Genomic DNA, 20,097 nt, shown 5'->3' with positions numbered 1-20,097 from the left:
CCGTAAGATTTAAAAAAAAAATAAAGCCAATAATGCAATTTTTTTGTGGTCCCCTTTATTTAGAAAAGTACCGAAAAGTATCGAAATAATTTTGGTACTGGTATTGGTCCCAAAATATTGGTATCGGGACAACACTAGTACAGTCAATAGTACAAAATACCTAAAAAAAACTAAAAACTGCAACATACCACTTATTTAAATCCTTTGGTTTTTCCCCTTCCAAGTCGTCATGTGTCAAGGTAATTAGTTCCTTAAATTTCAAACATGAAATAAAAAATATAGGCTCCTTGAAGCACTTATTTATTGTGTTGTTTCAAGCTAGCTTAGCGATTAGTATGTCTGCTTCTGTCTTGCTCTTACTGTGTTACACATGTTTAGTTCTCCAGTGATAATGATACTTAAGATACTTAGGAATGTAGTTTATTTGCCACAATGGAGGTGATTATATTAACTAAGGTGGTAACCGCATCTGTCAGTCAAGTGTCAAAACATAAATAAAGTATCTGTGAGAGGTGATCGGCTTTGAAAGGCATTAATCGGCAGGGGCCAATCACAAAAATCGGCCGATACAGATCAATGGGATCGATCATCACATCCCTAATTTTTACATAATATTATATGAACATATTGAATACGAATGTAAAACAAACTATTAACGTTGGTCATTTTTGTTGGATTTTTTTTTTTCAATATGAACGTCCTTGTTTATGTTTTGGTGACGTGGTATCTGCAAAAACTGAGACTGAATCATGAATAATCTGCTTCATGTCTAGGTGGATGTTTACGATGAAGGGTCATATACCTGCTCCATACAGACTAAGCAGCAACCCAAGCCCTCGATGGTCTACCTCATTGTACAAGGTAAGCTATATCTACTAAGAAAAGTGCATGCATACATAGGAATAAAGTGGTATTAGTATGTAGATTTATAGTTATATACCAATAAAGGTTTTAACGGAACCACACCGATCTACAATAGATTTACACCATTAATCAACCAAACTTATTATCAACAATTGGGTATGTGGACATACAGAATGTACAATAACATACAGTATGTACAATAGTTATTTCATACATATATACAGGTATATATATATATATATATATATATATATATATATATATATATATATATATATATATATATATATATATATATATATATATATATATATATATATATATATATATATATATATATATATATATACATATATATATATATATATATATATATATATATATATATATATGTATGTGTGTGTATATATATATATATATGTATATATATATATATATATATATATATATATATATATATATATATATATATATATATATATATACATATATATATATATATATATACATATATATATATATATATATATATATATATATATACACACATATATATATTAAGTATCACCCCTACTCGTATACATGACAACTTATTTTGAAGAATTGTGCACCCCATTCTTAAAAATCATTGAAAGATGTACGTTTTATAATCATTCCACCCTAAAAAACCGAACGTTTAAAAAAAAAAAAAAACGTCTGGATCCCGGGATGCAGAGACAGTAGGCAAGTGTTTACAAGAAGTCTTCTTTTTATTGGGGAAAACACAGGTAACACAAAAAACAAAGATGTGCAGCTGCAAAGTGCACAAAGAGCAAATATGTGTGAAACACAAAAACAAAATGATTCAGCTCTGTTCAAAGGATAGGGCTGGCATAAGAAGCATTCTGATTGGCAACCAGGAAAAGGTGACTTTCAGGGACAGGGACCGGAAATACAAAATAAGAGGAAACTAATGATAAATGTCATGTGAGATCAGGACAAAATTATTGATATATTATTTCCAGTAGGTGTAAATAAATATCTGACTGTAACTGTAAATATACACACACGTAGCCAACAAGTATTTAATGTACAGCAAAAAACGTACATAGTAAAATATTTCTGCTGCTTTACACAAATATTTATGAGCCGTCAGACTGCTATTTTAGGCCGACTATGGAACTTTTCATGTTGCTATGAACCATTTATTAGTGTACTCCAGTTAAAGGTCAATATATGAATCAATCCTTTTTTCTCAGATCTATAACAACAAATTGCCTCATCTTTTTCCGGCTCCATTGTGTCTGATTATTCAATGCTTGATCTTTGGAATGCCCAGTGCGTACCTACTCAATAATCTCAGCTAATGCTAAAGCTACAACCAAGCATTGATAATTGTTTTCATTCCCAGATATTTTGTCCATCGCTGTGCCTCTCAAAGTCCCATTGAAATGGATTGCCCCTGTTATGCTCATATGTTGTATTTTCCTCCTATGTATTTGGTGAAATGCTCTCTTCAAAGTAGATTCCTGGTAGATCCTGTAAATATTTTACCCAGTGGTGTGTTCTGTTTGATAAGCTCTAGCTCACCCACAACTCTAACGAGCAGCTTAATGAATACATGGATGGATCCATCCATTGATGTTGTTTGTGCTTGCCTAGGTTTAGTCCAAACTCACTTATTCCCAAAACTTACATTTTAGGTTAAATGGAGATTAAAATTTTCCATTTATCCCCTGAAGAGCAGGGAAACCTGCGAAACAAGCTTGAAATAACATTTGTGTTTTTTCCTGACCTAACGTATATATATATATATATATATATATATATATATATATATATATATATATATATATATATATATATATATATATATATATATATATATATATATATATATATATATATATATATATATATATATATATATATGTATATATATATATATTTATATATATATATATATATATATGTGTATATATATATATATATATATATATATATATATATATATATATATATATATATATATATATATATATATATATATATATATATATATACATATATATATATATATATATAGCCCGGCCCCCGGCCAGCTTTTTTTTAACCCATTGCGGCCCCCAAGTCCAAATTTTGGGGACTCCTGAATTAGATCATCCCAGAATCGAACACTTTCACACATACTCACTGTCAGGTTCAAACACTGATGACATTTATTAAACAAGACAAAGAAGCAAGGAATTAAACAGAGACAGAATTAAATTTGGCTCAATTGAGGAGAGACGTCTGGCCTGGAATCGTGCACAGTGTTCCAACACGCTCTGGCGAAAGATTCTACGCCACCTCTTTTATTTGGACTTTCCCTGATTACATGGCAGCAGCTGTTTCTAAGAGACGGGGGTCGTAAACAGCCATCCCCTTTGGTTACGGAACAGTTCAAATAAAATGTCGTAAACAGTTCACAGAAAAGGTCGTAAAAAAGTTCAAAGAAGAGGTCCATGTAGGGGAGTCGGGTCCCGCTTCCTCTTTGCTTTGTAGTTCTCGGGTCCAACCAATATCTTTCTGTTGATTACAATACATGAAAGAAACAGAACACCTTCATGTTGCTTCCCATCCTACACAGTGGAGTTTTACAAGCCTTCTTCTTGACAGCGTTTGTCTTCTCGTCGGGAACTCATTGAAACACAACGTTTTGTGATAACTTAGATACAATTATTCTAACACGCACTTCATGCATTTCCATTTTTTCTCTTTCCCATTATTTTCCAAACCCAAAATAAAGCAATACAACCATAACCTCTCTGGAAGGTGGTCTAGCATGATCCTTTAACCTCACATGCAAAAATGTTAATCCCTACCCCAGGTATTTGCAAACTGTGGGCCATGTATGTGTACCGCTAGTGGAAGGCGGGCTCCTTGTAGTGGTACGCCAAATAATCACTTGATTACATATTCAAACACAGTGTTACTGTTCAAACCGTGTGTAATGTTGCAGTGGCCAAACACATTAAACATACTGCCGTGTTTTTGATGAATACTTAGGCTTACTACGCTGCTATATCTTTATGTTGGTCATTATAGTGATACTTAGCCAAGTTTTTTCTGAGGTGTTACTTAGTAAAACAAATGTTTGAGAACCACTGCTTTACCCCCTTGAAGCCCAATTATTATTATTATTATTTTTTTTTTAAACAGATTTCAGTGTGTTCCTGGTCAAACATAGCCCCCGGTATAAGACCCAGTGGCAGGCTAACCTAACCAAAGTTGACAATTTTCCACTCGCAGGGACGGTGAAATAATTGGAAAACAAATGATCAGACAAAGCAAATATGCAGTGCACGGAAAACGTGGTGAACTGGACAGGGCTCAGATGAGAAAACACCAGGAGTCAGTATGCATGTCTTGAATCCTCATATAATATTAGCACGTGTTCAGACTAATCTAATTAGATTTGTATCAAACAGGGACCAAGTTCATCAGGTGAGATGTAGCAAGTGTGTGTGTGTGTGTGTGTGTATGTGTGTGTGTGTGTGTGTGTATTAAAAAGCTATTTGTCAAACGGAAAAGGTTACGCAGTACAGACACTTATATAGCCACCTCATAAAAGATGTCTGCGTCATTACAATTGTCATTGGGCCAATTAAGCATCTTAACTTTCTCAAAATATTTGTTTTCCGATACTAAATCTGAAACACATACAGTATTGGACTACTCAAAAAGCGTAGTGGTTAATTTCAGGCAATTTGATTTCATTTTTGAAGATGACTCATTCAAGTAACAGGACTGAAAGTAACAGGAGTTAATTTTTGGCGTAAAATTAGCAATGCTAATATGATGTCAACACTAAGCACATTACAGTGATTTCATAAAAATTTTATGAAAGAAATAATTTATTTAACATGACTGCTGAAACCTTTCCACTGTAAATTTACTGCCGCCATGAGTTTAATATATATATATATATATATATATATATATATATATATATATATATATATATATATATATATATATATATATATATATATATATATATATATATATATATATATACCTGTATATATATATATATATATATATATATATATATATATATATATATATATATATATATATATATATATATATATATATATATATATATATATATATATATATATATATATATATATATATATATACACTACCGTTCAAAAGTCTGGGGTCACATTAAAATGTCCTTATTTTTCAATGAAGATAACTTTAAACTAGTCTTAACTTTAAAGAAGTACACTCTATACATTGCTAATGTGGTAAATGACTATTCTAGCTGCAAATGTCTGGTTTTTGGTGCAAAATCTACATAGGTGTATAGAGGCCCATTTCCAGAAACTATCACTCCAGTGTTCTAATGGTACAATGTGTTTGTTCATTGGCTCAGAAGGCTAATTGATGATTAGAAAACCCTTGTGCAATCATGTTCACACATCTGAAAGCAGTTTAGCTCATTACAGAAGCTACAAAACTGACCTTCCTTTGAGCAGATTGAGTTTCTGGAACATCACATTTGTGGGGTCACTTAAACGCTCAAAATGGCCAGAAAAAGAGAACTTTCATCTGAAACTCGACAGTCTATTCTTGTTCTTAGAAATGAAGGCTATCCCACAAAATTGTTTGGGTGACCCCAAACATATCGGAAAATATCGGTATCGGTTTCAAAAAGTAAAATGTATGACTTTTTAAAACGCCGCTATACGGAGTGGTACACGGACGTAGGGAGAAGTACAGAGAGCCAATAAATCTTAAAGGCACTGCCTTTGCGTGCCCGCCCAATCACATATTACCTATGGCTTTTCACACACACAAGTGAATGCAATTCATACTTGGTCAACAGCCATACAGGTCACACTGAGGGTAGCCGTATAAACAACTTTAACACTGCTACAAATATGCGCCACACTGTGAACCCACACCAAACAAGAATGACAAACACATTTCGGGAGAACATCCGCACCGTAACACAACATAAACACAACAGAACAAATACCCAGAACCCCTTGTAGCACTAACTCTTCCGGGACGCTACAATATACACCCCCCGCTACCACCTACCCCCCGCCCACCTCAACCTCCTCATGCTCTCTCAGGGAGAGCATGTCCCAAATCCCAAGCTGCTGTTTTGAGGCATGTTAAAAAAAATAATGCACTTTGTGACTTCAATAATAAACTTGCACGTGTGTCAAATTGTGATCCAATTTCCCTTCTTGTTTTCTTTCATTTCTTGGTTAATGACGACTGATTAGCTAAATTCCATTTAGTATCATTAAAGTCTCCCTGACCTTTTAGCAGACTATTTGAGTAAGATACCCCAATGCTGCTGATTTAATTTGAATGACTTCCAATCCAATCTTTTCCACCATCGCTCTTGTAAAAACACAGCACAACGCACATAATATAATTCATTATCATTTTACTGTACATATTCCGTCTTGTTTTATGTTTTTAAACATACTTTTAAGAGCCTGATCCTCTAAGGTCCAATTAACGGATGCCAAATAGCGTGTGCAAACTATGAAATTGCATGCACTATTGGTGGCTGTGTTGCAGGTGATCTACTAAGACTGTGTGTACAATTGATACAATTGACTACCTTATTAAAATTAAGTTTTTGCTTGTGCAACGTTACTGTTACCACAGATACACTGATTGTCATGACTTAAGTTCTCAGTTTTTCAATACATTTTTCGTTATGATACACAGCACAAGCATGTTCGATAGGACAGTAGTTTTAAACCGAATTCGACAATACATCCAAAATGTGACAACAAGTGTCTTTATCCTAATGCAGGGGTGTCCAAAGTGCGGCCCGGGGGCCATTTGCTGCCCGCAGCTAATTGTTTACCGGCCCGCCACACATTCTGGAAATGCTATTGTAAAAATAAAAAATAAACATTAAAAAAAGTGGAATGAGGTGAAATCTAACGAGAAAAAGTTGCAATGTTGACACAAAAGCTGCCATGTAGGCTGTTTTTTTTTCTTTTGTCTTTCTTTATTTTTCTTTTTTTGCCATTGCTCAAAAAAAAAAAAAATTACAAAAAATCCCTGTTATAATGAATTATTTTCAGGGCTCCAATTACTTCAAATATTTCACTTTAAAATGTTTTATGTGGTAAATATTGCATATATTGTGTAGTAGCCATATCAACACATCAATTTTTTTTTTCTTTGACAAAAGCGCATAAAACAAACAAAATAATTGTTCCAGCATAAAATCGACAGATATATCTGAAGTCGATCTCGTAACTTAAGTGTTGAAAGTAAAAGAAAAACCTAATAAAAATGTATCACTTTATGAGTGGGGCACCTTTTGGATCCCAAATATATTTAGTGATTTTTTATTTATCTTTTCACTGTGATTACTCAAAAATATGAAATAATTAAAATCAATGGTGTCCTGCATTATTGATCTTTTAGGGCTCTAATTACTAAATTCTGCATATTTCAGTTTTACTATAAAAAAAAAACTAAGTTGTTTTTGACAGAAAAGCCATAAAAGATTTTTTTTTATTTGTATTACTTTATATCAACTTGAAGTTGATATAGAGATTTACTGTAAGCGTTAAATAATTTAAAAAAATAATAATCTGACTTATTTTTAACATTTTAATGACTGAGACCCATTATGGTCCCCGGGACCCCTAAAGGTAAAATACATTTTAAAAATCCATACATTTTGTTATGGTTTGAAAATGAAAAATATCAAAATGGCCCCCACATGCTTTAATTTTTCCGTGTGCGGCCCTCTGTGGAAAAAGTTTGGACACGCCTGCCCTAATGCATACATAAACAGACAACTCTGCATATTGTCCGTACAATATGGGGAAGGGGAGCGAGAGAGACGAAGAGAACAGGGTTCGAATCCCGTACACAGCTGAGCCATAAATAATGTTTTTTTTTTTCTTTTCGTTCTCGTTTCCTTTCCAGCAACAACTGCGGCGTGTTACAACATATGTAGTATAGATTGCGGCTAGTTTGGTCCCTTTTTACTGCTAATAATGCCAACTGGTAAAATATATAGTGTAGACATATCTATATGTATCTATAATGTAAAATATATATTCATCTAATTGTGATTTGTTTTAGATTGCATGAAGTTCTTTATAAACATACTGTATGTATATTGTATTGTATGTATTGTATTGTATCATTGTATACCCTAGGAGGACACATTGTAAAAATGTCCCTTTTCAAAACAGTATAAACAATTAATACAAGTTATTTTTGCTTGTAATGATCAAAAAACATTGTCATTGTAAAAATTCAAAATTGTCTTGGTAAGAATTCTTGAAATTAGACATTAAATTATTTCAACTTTAAAAACAAAAGTGATCTTGAAATTAGCAATTAAAACTAGGGATGTCCGATAATATCGGACTGCTGATATTATCAGCCGATAAATGCTTTAAAATGTAATATCGGAAATTATCGGTATCGGTTTCAAGATTATCAGTATCGGGTTCAAAAAGTAAAATGTATGACTTTTTAAAACGCCGCTGTGTACACGGACGTAGGGAGAAGTACAGAGCGCCAATAAACCTTAAAGGCACTTCCTTTGCGTGTCGGCCCAGTCACATAATAACTACGGCTTTCACAGACACAAGTGAATGCAAGCCATACTTGGTCAACAGCCATACAGGTCACACTGTGGGTGGCCGTACAAACAACTTTAACACTGTTACAAATATGCGCCACACTGTGAACCCACACCAAACAAGAATGACAAACACATTTTGGGAGAACATCCGCACCGTAACACAACATAAACACAACAGAACAAATACCCAGAACCCCTTGCAGCACTAACTCTTCCCGGACGCTACAATATTCACCCCCCGCTACCCCCTACCCAATACCCCGCCCACCTCAACCTCCTCATGCTCTCTCAGGGAGAGCATGTCCCAAATTCCAAGCTGCTGTTTTGAGGCATGTTAAAAAATGACGCACTTTGTGACTTCAATAATAAATATGGCAGTGCCATGTGGGCATTTTTTTCCATAACTTGAGTTGATTTATTTTGGAAAACCTTGTTACATTGTTTAATGCATCCAGCGGGGCATCACAACAAAATTAGGCATAATAGTGTGTTAATTCCACGACTGTACATATCGGTATGGTATTAATTGGTAATTAAGAGTTGGACAATATCGGAATATCTCTAATTAAAACTTATGATTAGCAATACTTACTAGTATTGTGAAGTTGTGTTTCTTACAACAAAGTTGTGATGCTCAAAAGTAACAGTAGTATTTTTTTTCCTCAGTAGATCTGTTGCCTAAAAACAAGTTCTTATGTCTCTCTGAAAAATGACTATTCAGGCGATTGTGACTTGTATAAAGTTTGTTTAGGTATTTTTACTAGAAATTAGAAATATTTACTTGGTGAGATTGTGATTTGTTATTTTATGTTCTATTAACATATAACAGCCCTCAAACCAATTATTGCAAAGAGGAAATACAAATAGCCAAATTGCATGTTTTCATTAAGCATACAACAAATAACAAAAACTTACAGACTGATGAAACCATTCGAACTAGGGTTGCTCATGTATGCAGTACTCCCGCCAACCCGCAGGTGGAAACAGCGAGGCATATGTGTCACAATGAAGGAGCAGCGGGATGAGTAGAAGAAGACTACTCATTCAACACTGGGGGAAAAAAATATATAAATAAATATCGAAAATCAGACTTTTAACGGCGCCTGGACTGCAAAGTTTGAAGGAGTCATTGTTTCCTGTCAGACATTATAAGCGGCGGACACACTATTCCAACTCTAAAAACCCGCACGTGTGAGCTTCATCACGAAACGTGGTCAAACTATTGTGCGTAGATATCGTACATAAATATATTTACCGTATTTTCCGGACCATAGGGCGCACGGGACTATAAGGCGCACTGCCGATGAATGGTCTATTTTCGATCTTTTTTCATATATAAGGCGCTGCGGATTATAGGGCGCATTAAAGGAGTCATATTATTATTTATTTTTTTCTAAATTGAAAACACGTCCTTGTGGTCTACATAACATGTAATGGTGGTTCCTTGTACAAAATGTTTGAATGGATTATGTTCTACAGATCATCTTCAAACCGCTTTCTGACAGTCGCTTCCGGATGCGCCGTTTTGTGGGCGGTCTTATTTACGTGGCTCGCCTTCGACAGCGTCTTTTCCTCAGCGTCATCTTTGTTGTAGCGGTGTAGCGTGCAAGAACGGGAGTGGAAGAAGTGTCAAAAGATAGAGCTAACTGTTTTAATGACATTCAGACTTTACTTAAATCAATAATGGAGCAGTGTCTCCTCATCCGGAAACACCAACACCGGAAATGTGTCCCGTGAAAAACCATCCGACTGGAACTCTAATAACTAAAGTTCCTTGGGTGAATAATATAAACTCAGGACACCGGTATGTTTTAGTGCTTTCATGGCGAGTTTACTGACGGATATAAGTAAGAACTTTACACTACTTTATATTAGAAATGGCAACAGCGGAGGATGAATGTCCCATAACAAGAAGATAGAGAAAAAAAAGAAGCGTATGGACTACAAAGGCGGACCCGCGCAATTTTCCAGGATTTATGCAGATCCCAAATACAGATCAGCAGGTACCAGGAGGTAAGAAAAGTTGCTTTTGCATAATATTGCGAAACAAAACGCCAGATAATGTCTTACCTTATACACACACTATAATAATACTTATATGTTAAAGCACATTAAACAGTGCAGCCTACACTTCTCTCTTATGTTTGACTGCCATCTACTGGTCACACTTATCATTACGCCATGTACCAAATAAAATAGCTTTGAGGTGGGTAAGCTCAACCAAACGTATTCCTTACATTAGGCGCACCGGGTTTTGAGGAAAAAAATAAGGATTTTAAGTGCGCCTTATAGTCCGGAAAATACGGTAGTTCTCTCTTTACCCTTTCATTTCAGCCCACTCTCGTAACGGTGTGATATTTAAGGAACTAATTCTCAGAACACTCGGAAGTGCAGCCGACCATGATGTAGGTGTGTGAGTGTGTCGGTGTGATTGTGCCCCTACCCTTCTAAGCCGTCTGGCAAAGGAAGTGAAGTGACCTTTTGAAGAATCATCATGGGAACCTTTCAGTGAGGCTTTTGAAGCCACACTATCTTGACCTCTACGCCCTTTTCTGCCTGTGTTCATAATAGACCCCCATCTTTTTGTTCTGTTTCTGGTGCTGATCTTTTCTATACAGGGAACTAAGGACGGGGACAGAAACTCTGTTCAATAATGGCACTGGTACCAGCGCTCATTTGGGTGCTAAATAATGCAGACTACTCCACCTACAACAAGTACTTGAAGGTGATATTGTGCAAGTAACATCTTGTAAGTGGTGTAGCGTCCCGACAGACATTTTGTTTAAAAACTTTATTGACAACTGTGACAGTCGCTCGCTGTCGTGCGGGTTCCAAGGACCACCAAGGAATGACATGGTTGAGCAGGTTAAGACTTCTTTTATTTTTCAATAATTAAAAGTCTCTTCGGGTTGCTTTTCAGCCTTGCCGTTTTCTGCCTCTCTCTTCCGCTCCAGCTTTTCAGCCGCATGCGTCGTCGTCTTCCGTTTGCTCTCTTGCGCTCTCGCTCCACATCCGCTTCTCTCTGGCATCGTCTATTATCTCCACAACAACCTTAACACACCAACTGCAATATTCAGTTCCAACACAGCACACACATTTAAACACAATACTTCTTTCAGTATGCACCAATCACGGCCACAGTGAGCAAGGTGCATTCACTAACCCTGGAATTCTGAATACCATCATTACAAGAAATATAAGAGCAATTGTAAACAACAGCAAGGAGGAAACATACAGTATCTTAATGTAGTTATACCAATTACATTTGATGGCATGATCAGAGTTTTTTACTGTGAGTATATACAGTATATGGACATAATTATATACGATATGTACACTACCGTTCAAAAGTTTGGGGTCACCCAAACAATTTTGTGGAATAGCCCTCATTTCTAAGAACAAGAATAGACTGTCGAGTTTCAGATGAAAGTTCTCTTTTTCTGGCCATTTTGAGCGTTTAATTGACCCCACAAATGTGATGCTCCAGAAACTCAATCTGCTCAAAGGAAGGTCCGTTTTGTAGCTTCTGTAACGAGCTAAACTGTTTTCAGATGTGTGAACATGATTGCAGAAGGGTTTTCTAATCATCAATTAGCCTTCTGAGCCAATGAGCAAACACATTGTACCATTAGAACACTGGAGTGATAGTTGCTGGAAATGGGCCTCTATACACCTATGTAGATATTGCACCAAAAACCAGACATTTGCAGCTAGAATAGTCATTTACCACATTAGCAATGTAGAGAGTGTATTTCTTTAAAGTTAAGACTAGTTTAAAGTTATCTTCATTGAAAGGTACAGTGCTTTTCCTTCAAAAATAAGGACATTTCAATGTGACCCCAAACTTTTGAACGGTAGTGTATCTACTAGAGTTGTCCTGATACCAATATTTTGGTACCTGTACCTTTCAAAATATGCTGTGGAAGGTGAGCCACGTAAATAAGACCGACCACAAAACGGCGCATCCTGAAGCGACTGTCAGAAAGCGACTTGAAGATGATCTGTAAAACATAATCTATGCAACATTTTGACCAAAGAACCACCATTGCATGTTATGTAGACCACAAGGAAGTATTTTTCCTTTAGGAAAAAATCATAATAGGACCCCTTTAATGCGCCTTATAACCTGGTGCGCCTTTGGTATTAAAAAAAGACCTGAATAGACCCACTCATCGGCAGTGCGCCTTATAATCCGGTGTGCCCTATGGTCCAGAAAATAAGGTACTAAATATTTAATTGTTGATAAATTATATCACTATTATATCTGAGCGATGGTGCAGGACATCATAAGCTTTGTTTCATCCTGCTCCTTTTCAGAATGTTTATTTTATACATTTATTTTCATATTTTTCTTTTTTACAAATGACGATATTGTATTGGAGATTATTTTTTCTCTCTTTAAATTGGGTCGATGAAGATTATTTTTGTTTTCTTGCATCCAAAACAAATTAAAAATAAATAAATGGTAAATAAATAAGCAACTCAAGACAACTGTTTGTTTGCACATTTCCTGTGTTTTGTATTGCTGCTGGTTTTGCTGCGATAATTATGACAATGGGTTGCGCATTTATAATTTATGCTGTTGAATTTATTAATTATCATTTGATGTGTATTACTGCATTATTTGAATTAATATGTTCAATGTGCAGACCACAAAAAAACATTTTTTCAGATGTTTTTTTTGGCCTGATTTACTAAGATCTAAATATCAATCAATCAATCAATCAATCAAAGTTTATTTATATAGCCCTACATCACGAGTATCTCAAAGGGCTGCACAAGCCACAACGACATCCTCGGCTCAGATCCCACATCAGGGCAAGTAAAACCTCAACCCAATGGGATATAATGATAAACCTATAATACCAGGTACTAAACAGTGTGTGCAAGCTATAAAATAGCGTGTACTATTAGTGTTGCGTGTGATCTACTAAAACTGCGTGCACAATTCGAAAGTGGTGCAGACCGCCTTATTTAAATGAGGTTTTTACCTGTATTACACAGCTTTCACCACGGAGACTCTCGATCACTTACTGCACATTCATGTTATCATGCTCCTACCGTTGGCATTTTCAAACAAGCAGCAGACTTGTACCACTTGTTCTGGGCACTTTAGAAAAAAACACTTTTTTTTGTGCGGGCTGCCGATGCGCTCATGGAAGAGTGGCTGCACTTACTGTGCTCAAGATGCAAAAAATGCATACTTCAAGGAGTTGTTTTTTTTCCTTTAAGAGATATGTTAATATATATTCGAAATGAAAAAAGAACATCATTAAAAAGAAAACGCCAGCAGACACATTAATTCAATTTGTTTTAATCAGCCTCTAAAGTCACCCAACATGTAGCTATAAAATTATAAAAGGACGTTGCTGTATAGACCAGGGGTGTCAAATGTACGGCCCGGCCCGCCAACAGGTTTTATCCGGCCCTCGTGATGATTTTGCCAACTATTGGCAAACGGTATAGCTCGGTTGGTAGAGTGGCCGTGCCAGCAACTTGAGGGTTGCAGGTTCGATTCCCGCTTCCGCCATCCTAGTCACTGCCGTTGTGTCCTTGGGCAAGACACTTTACCCACCTGCTCCCAGTGCCACCCACACTGGTTTAAATGTAACTTAGATATTGGGTTTCACAATGTAAAGCGCTTTGAGTCACTTGAGAAAAAGCGCTATATAAATGTAATTCACTTCACTACAATTCACTATAATGAACTGCATTTTTTTGGGGATGAAAGAAACTGCTGTTCTAAATGTGTCCACTGGATGTCACAATAGCAATTCTGTTAGGACTAGCAAGAGGTACAAAGTAAAGCGTGGCTGCGGTTCCTCTCCCTCGACCCCAATGAAACTTAAAACCTGCCGTTTTATGTCTTCTGCTTCGAACACATCGTTTTTTGGCACCCTTACTCCCCCATAATGTCTCTGTCAAAAACGAGAAAACGTAACCCTTTTGAATAGTTTTTACCTCCGTTTTTTACGGTTTGTTGAGTTAGCACTGGATTGATACGTGGACATGACAAAGGAGGTATTTGATACCTCGAAGACTGAACATGTTTTGTTTTTTGTTCAATTCCAGAAAGACTGTGACTTAAAGTTTAATCCAGGCTTTGTAGATACACTGAGACGAAGTCTAAGGTCATTGTGTTTTTGAAACTGCACCAATTTCCTCAGAATTTTCAACAAACTTGAAGTGTTTTGTCCAGAGGATTATTTGTGATTTTTACATTTTCATAATGTGCTTGTTCTATCTTTGGCCAAAGTAAACAACCTGGAGTTGTCTTTATGTTTACGTTATCATGCCATGATTTTACCTTTCCGGCCCACTTGGGAATAGAATATCCTCCATGCGGCCATCGTGCTAAAATGAGTTTGACACCCCTGGTATAAACGATATGTCTATTTTTTTATTTTTTCTGACAGACCCTGCACATGTGTTAACACACACACACATTCTCTGTTCCTTGTCTGTCTTTGTGGCGTGATTACAGATCCTGCAGCTGTGTGCGCAACGTAACTGTCAATTTGCACATCATTTCCAGACGTGCTAACTGAAACGCTAAATACTGCTCGCAAAAGGATGTTGAGTGTTGATAAATCACATTGCGCGTGATGCGTAATATATTTGCATTTTCTCCTCCCAGTATAGTGTGTGTTTTGCTCATCAGCACATATTCTGCATATTAATATTAGGCCTTATTCTGCTCACTTAACAGACGCCATCCACTTTGCACACGTTTAGTAGATCAGCTTTGCGTGTGCTATCAAGTTTGCACATGTTTTAGTACACACAAACTTTTAGTAAATCAGGCCCATAATGTATACATTCCATTTTTAGTCGGTCCCTTCTTACATGTGTGAAAACCTTACGAGGAGAGAATAATGAAGCCTTTCTTGGCTAAAAAAAAAAAAACCTCCTCAGTAAGCTTGACATTTTTTACACGCGATGTCAAGGACGTTCTACTATTAAGAATTTCACAAAGGCTTGAACACGAATTTGCTCCCTGGCTAATGTCCCCACTATTAACCATGGTAACACTTTAAATGACATGATGTCATCCATTCACTGCCCATCATTTGATTGTAATCAGAATACATACACTGCAAAAATGTACTCATACATCAATGGATAGCAGGCTGCTATCAAGCATAAGTCGAAACCATGGTGACATCATTGTGTAACAGGTATTAGTTACAAATTAATTAAATACAAATGTGACAATAGTGTTGTCAAATTAGGACATAGTTGAGCAATTGGTTAAAGTTAAAGTACCACTGATGGTCACACACACACTAGGTGTGGTGAAATTACCCTTTGCTTTTGACACTTCCCCTTGTTCCACCCCCTGGGAGGTGAGGGGAGCAGTGAGCAGCAGCGGTGGCCGCGCTCGGGAATCATTTTGGTGATTTAACCCCCAATTCCAACCGTTGTAGTGGCCCACTAGGATCCCTCTTTATGTTTGTGAACTTTATAGTCTATACATTTAGAGTGATGTGATAATCAAACAATCTATAAGTCTAGAATGAAAGAGTATATAAGAGAATTTACAGAGTGTGTGTACCTTCAGTGATGAATGATGAGCAGAGGCAGCGTTTGGAGTGTTTTCTTTAGCTCGCTTTCCATGTTTATGTACTCACTGCCCAGGTACGTGGAACATGTTTTCCGTGCCATTTGCCATTTGACGCCGGCATCATGCTAATTAGCTGCCTGAAAGCGGGTGACTCCACTGTAGAAATAGCCTGCATGTCCTCTAGCACATACGCTGCAATGACTCTATCAATGTTGTCCTGGCTAGCAGTCCATCCGTTAAAATCCAGCCGCTGTTGCTTAGGTGGAGGTGGAGGTGAAGGTGAAGTGGCATCGGAGTCTGTGTCTCTCTTTACTAGCTTCGTCGAAGCATGTTGCTTTTGTAGGTGTTTCAGCAGATTTTACTTGCTGTTTTGGGCAGTAGATAGGATCTTAAATCCAAGACACAACTTACATTGAACTAAAATGTTCTTTTCTTTGTGCTCGACAAAAGAAAAGTAGTGAGAATATCTCCATGTTAAGAAACTCAACTTCGGCTCCGCCATGATGTCTTGTTAGTAAACACAGACACGCCAAACACACACCCACACACACACAGCGCGCCTCTTGTGACACAGGAAGATTCAGAAGGACGACACTGCAGCTCTCCAATAAAACAAACCCAGATCTTCTCAGTTTCTAGCCGATACTACATAAAAAATAACGTAAAATAACGCACTAACGCATCATGTAGTAACGGTAACTGAGTTACTGAATATAAAAAATTACGCGTTAGACTACTAGTTACCGCCGAAAATAACGGCGTTACAGTATCAGTCTGGTATCGACCAAAAGTATTCACCATTCATCATGCCGCGGTAGAAGTATAGCAAAAGTCATGTGTAAAAAAACAGCTATTCGAGGGTTCCTGCTTCACACAAAGTTGAACACACAGATTTATTGAGTTTTTTTACACACAAAAATTGCAACACTGACGCACATATTTTGTTGTACTCACACACAAATCTAAACACAGACACACAAATTAGATCTGATTACACACATACATATCAAGATAAGCATTTGCACATAGTTTTTCTACAGTAATGCTTCTATAGTTTTACCTTTTATGTAAAACGGTGATTTTTTTGTTCTACATTTAAAGCACTTCCTTGTGGTCTACATAACATGTAATTCTGGTTCCTTGGACACAACGTTGCATAGATTATGTTTTACAGACCGTTTTTAAGCTGCTTTCTGACCGTCTCTTTAGCATGTCTTATTTACGTGCCTCCATTTCGACGGCGTCTTCTCCCCGCCATCTTTATTGTAGTTTTAGCACTTCCATAGCGAGTCTACTGACAGTTATAAGTTAGAACTTTAAGCAAATTTGTATTAAAAATGGCAACAGTGGAGGATGCATGTGCATGTGCGAGCCGGTCTGCCACTCAACAAGAGAAATAGAAGAAGCTTATTGACCACAGCGTCGGACTACAATAGCGGACGCGCGTAAAGCACTTTGAATAAATTTGTACCATATATGGAGATATCCACTGACGTTACACTTGGGAAAAACATCACTATTGGTGCAAATTCCAAACAGCCCGTTCGGAGGAAGTATAAAAGAAGGCAAGATTGTTTCATAAATATCTCCGCCATGCCTCTATGGTTTGATTTCAAACCGGGACGTATGCAGATCTCAAATACACAAAAATAGATACGAATAGGTAAGAAAAGTTGGTTTTGCATAATAGGTTCTCTTTAAATAAAAAGCAATGTGTGACAGTACTATGGAGAAGGAGACGGCACTGAGACAGAGGCGTCGATAGTTTATTAAACACAAGGAAGTGGAGTGTGTAATTAATCCAAATAAGTATGGTGTGTTGTGTTTAACTGAGTGTTACCAGGAGTTGTTGAAAGTGCGTGTTGAGCGAGAGGCGGAAGTCCAGGGTGGGCAAGGCAAGCTGGGATATCCGTGGGCAAGCAGAAGGTCGAAGGCAGCAGCAAGGCGTCAAGGTCCGTGTCCAGGCGTAAGGTCGAGATCCAGGAAGGCAGCAGGGAGTCCAGAGGGGATCCAGGGAGACGAGACACACAACTCGAAACCAGGAAATGGGGGAACGCTGCGGGATGACGACACAGGACTCAAGACGATGAACACAGAGGAGGGGGAACACAGAGAGAGCGAATGCACATAGAGAGAGCTAGAGACGTGTAGGCTTACAGTACTGAGACAGGTAGCTACGTTCTGGCACTGGAACACAGGACGCGCTGGCTTATGAAGGGAGTGGAGTCCTCATCAGCGTCAGGTGTGTTGATTTCAGATTTCAGGAGAGGAACGCCTGTGAGCGTGTCCAGAGGCGCGCTCAGAGGAGCGCACAGATTAATGAGACGCGGCAGGAGCCTGAGCCGTAACACATAGTTGGGAAAAAGTGAAACAATGCACAACACAATGTTTGTGTTTGCTAATAGTCATATATTGAAGGGTTCAAATTATCATCCATCTTGAGGATTTTGGAATATATACATTGGGTGAAATTATTAACTAATACAATAATTGTCAAATAAAATACACTCCTTATTGTGTGTCTGGCAACACTGGCTGTGATAGGCTATCCGTTATAACGACTGATTTGTTGTATTCAATGTGTCCGTTTGTTAATTTTTTTTAGTTCAAAGGCGCAGTGTTATACAACAATGTTTGTCATGTGCAAGCAGTGAACGTAAGCTGACCTAAGTCCAATATGCATGTACTGAAAAGCAAGGACTGCTTGAGAAGGATGCATATTAGCACATTATAGCAGAGCGAAGACCAACAACAAGGCAGCACCATATTCATAAACCCTCAGGGGACATGGCTCCCCACAGACTTCCCTCCCACTGTTGAACCCTCATAATGAAACTTCTTGAAGTTTTAATGAAAGCAACAATTCACTATTCCCCGTTCCTCCTTCCTCCTCGAGCATATACTGGTTCTCTGGAAACTATAACTACAATGCCCTTTAATCTTCTTTATGCTGGCTGCAATAGGTGCCCTCATGCATTTAAATGGGACACTTCCCGTGCACACACATGACAACTGGTTTTCGGCAACGCCCGCGAGGTCAACGTTTATTGAGCCAAGGCACATATTTGACAAAACTATCCCTGCACACCTCCAAGCGTGCCATGATTTAAGTTTTATAAATGGTGTACAAACAGATTTAATTTCATTCTGCCATCCAGTGAAAGGTGCATACATTTTACGCTGTACAGTGTTCATTGATGAACAAAATTACTGCCAAATTATTGTCAAAAAAATCGATTTTTTTTTAAATAAATTGCGATTCTTAATTGTAACCATTCTTAATAGATAAAAAAAAACAAAAAAACTTGTTTTTTTTAATCTGCCCTGTCCAGCCACTCAGGCAAATCGTATTGTTGATGTAGATGCCCATATTTGCTGTACAAATTTACTTTGGAATAGAGAAGTGTTGGATACTTCTCTTGTTGCCTTATTTATTTGACTTATTTGACTTCATCAAATGTTTGGGTAGGGCTGAAAACGTATAGCTCGATATATTTTTACTTAAACTCGATATTCGATACATATCTCGATATATTTTTCGCTGAAAGTATACATATAAAGATATACATTTTTGAGCAATATTCAGTGGAATTGAAGTGAATGACAACTGTACTGTAAACAGTCAGTGGCACTTTTATTAACCCAGTTAGTCAAGATGGGTAATAACAGCACAGAGAAAAACTGTTTAAGTAGTACAGGATTACATAACATAAATAAAATAGAACAATATTATTTCTACATAAAATAAATAACATTGCTGTGCAAATAATACAAAATGTATCAAACTCAGACAAAAAAAATACACTTTTTAATTTCCCTTCCTGGTTCGATGACCGGCCCTATCTTGCCTCTGATTGGCCTGTCCCTAAACAATCGTGACTCATCATAGTAAACAACCAACCAATGATGGATGTTCTTATACGTGCAAGCACGTTTTGGAAGGAGGAAGGGGAGGGGTTTAGTAGCCCATGGAGGGGGGGGGGGGCAGAGGAGAACAAGGAACACAACAAATAAGCGGCTGTGGAAGTCGCTTCTTAGCAGTCCCACTGTC

At 37.1% G+C, this 20,097-nt stretch overlaps 1 protein-coding gene across 2 annotated transcripts in view; it reads left to right on the top strand.

Moving 5' to 3' along the window:
• lsamp (limbic system associated membrane protein) overlaps window positions 1-20,097 on the top strand; it is a 471,983-nt gene that overhangs the window by 290,846 nt on the left and 161,040 nt on the right. For both annotated transcript variants that reach the window (XM_062068053.1, XM_062068049.1), the window contains exon 3: window positions 774-861. In XM_062068053.1, coding sequence (XP_061924037.1) covers window positions 774-861 — 88 coding nt within the window. The remainder of the gene's footprint in view (window positions 1-773; window positions 862-20,097) is intronic.

The sequence above is a fragment of the Entelurus aequoreus genome, linkage group LG13 (assembly GCF_033978785.1).
Source record: "Entelurus aequoreus isolate RoL-2023_Sb linkage group LG13, RoL_Eaeq_v1.1, whole genome shotgun sequence".
Lineage (NCBI taxonomy): Eukaryota > Metazoa > Chordata > Actinopteri > Syngnathiformes > Syngnathidae > Entelurus > Entelurus aequoreus.
Note: the sequence above shows the minus strand (reverse complement) of the source record. Positions and strands in the feature narration are given on the sequence as shown.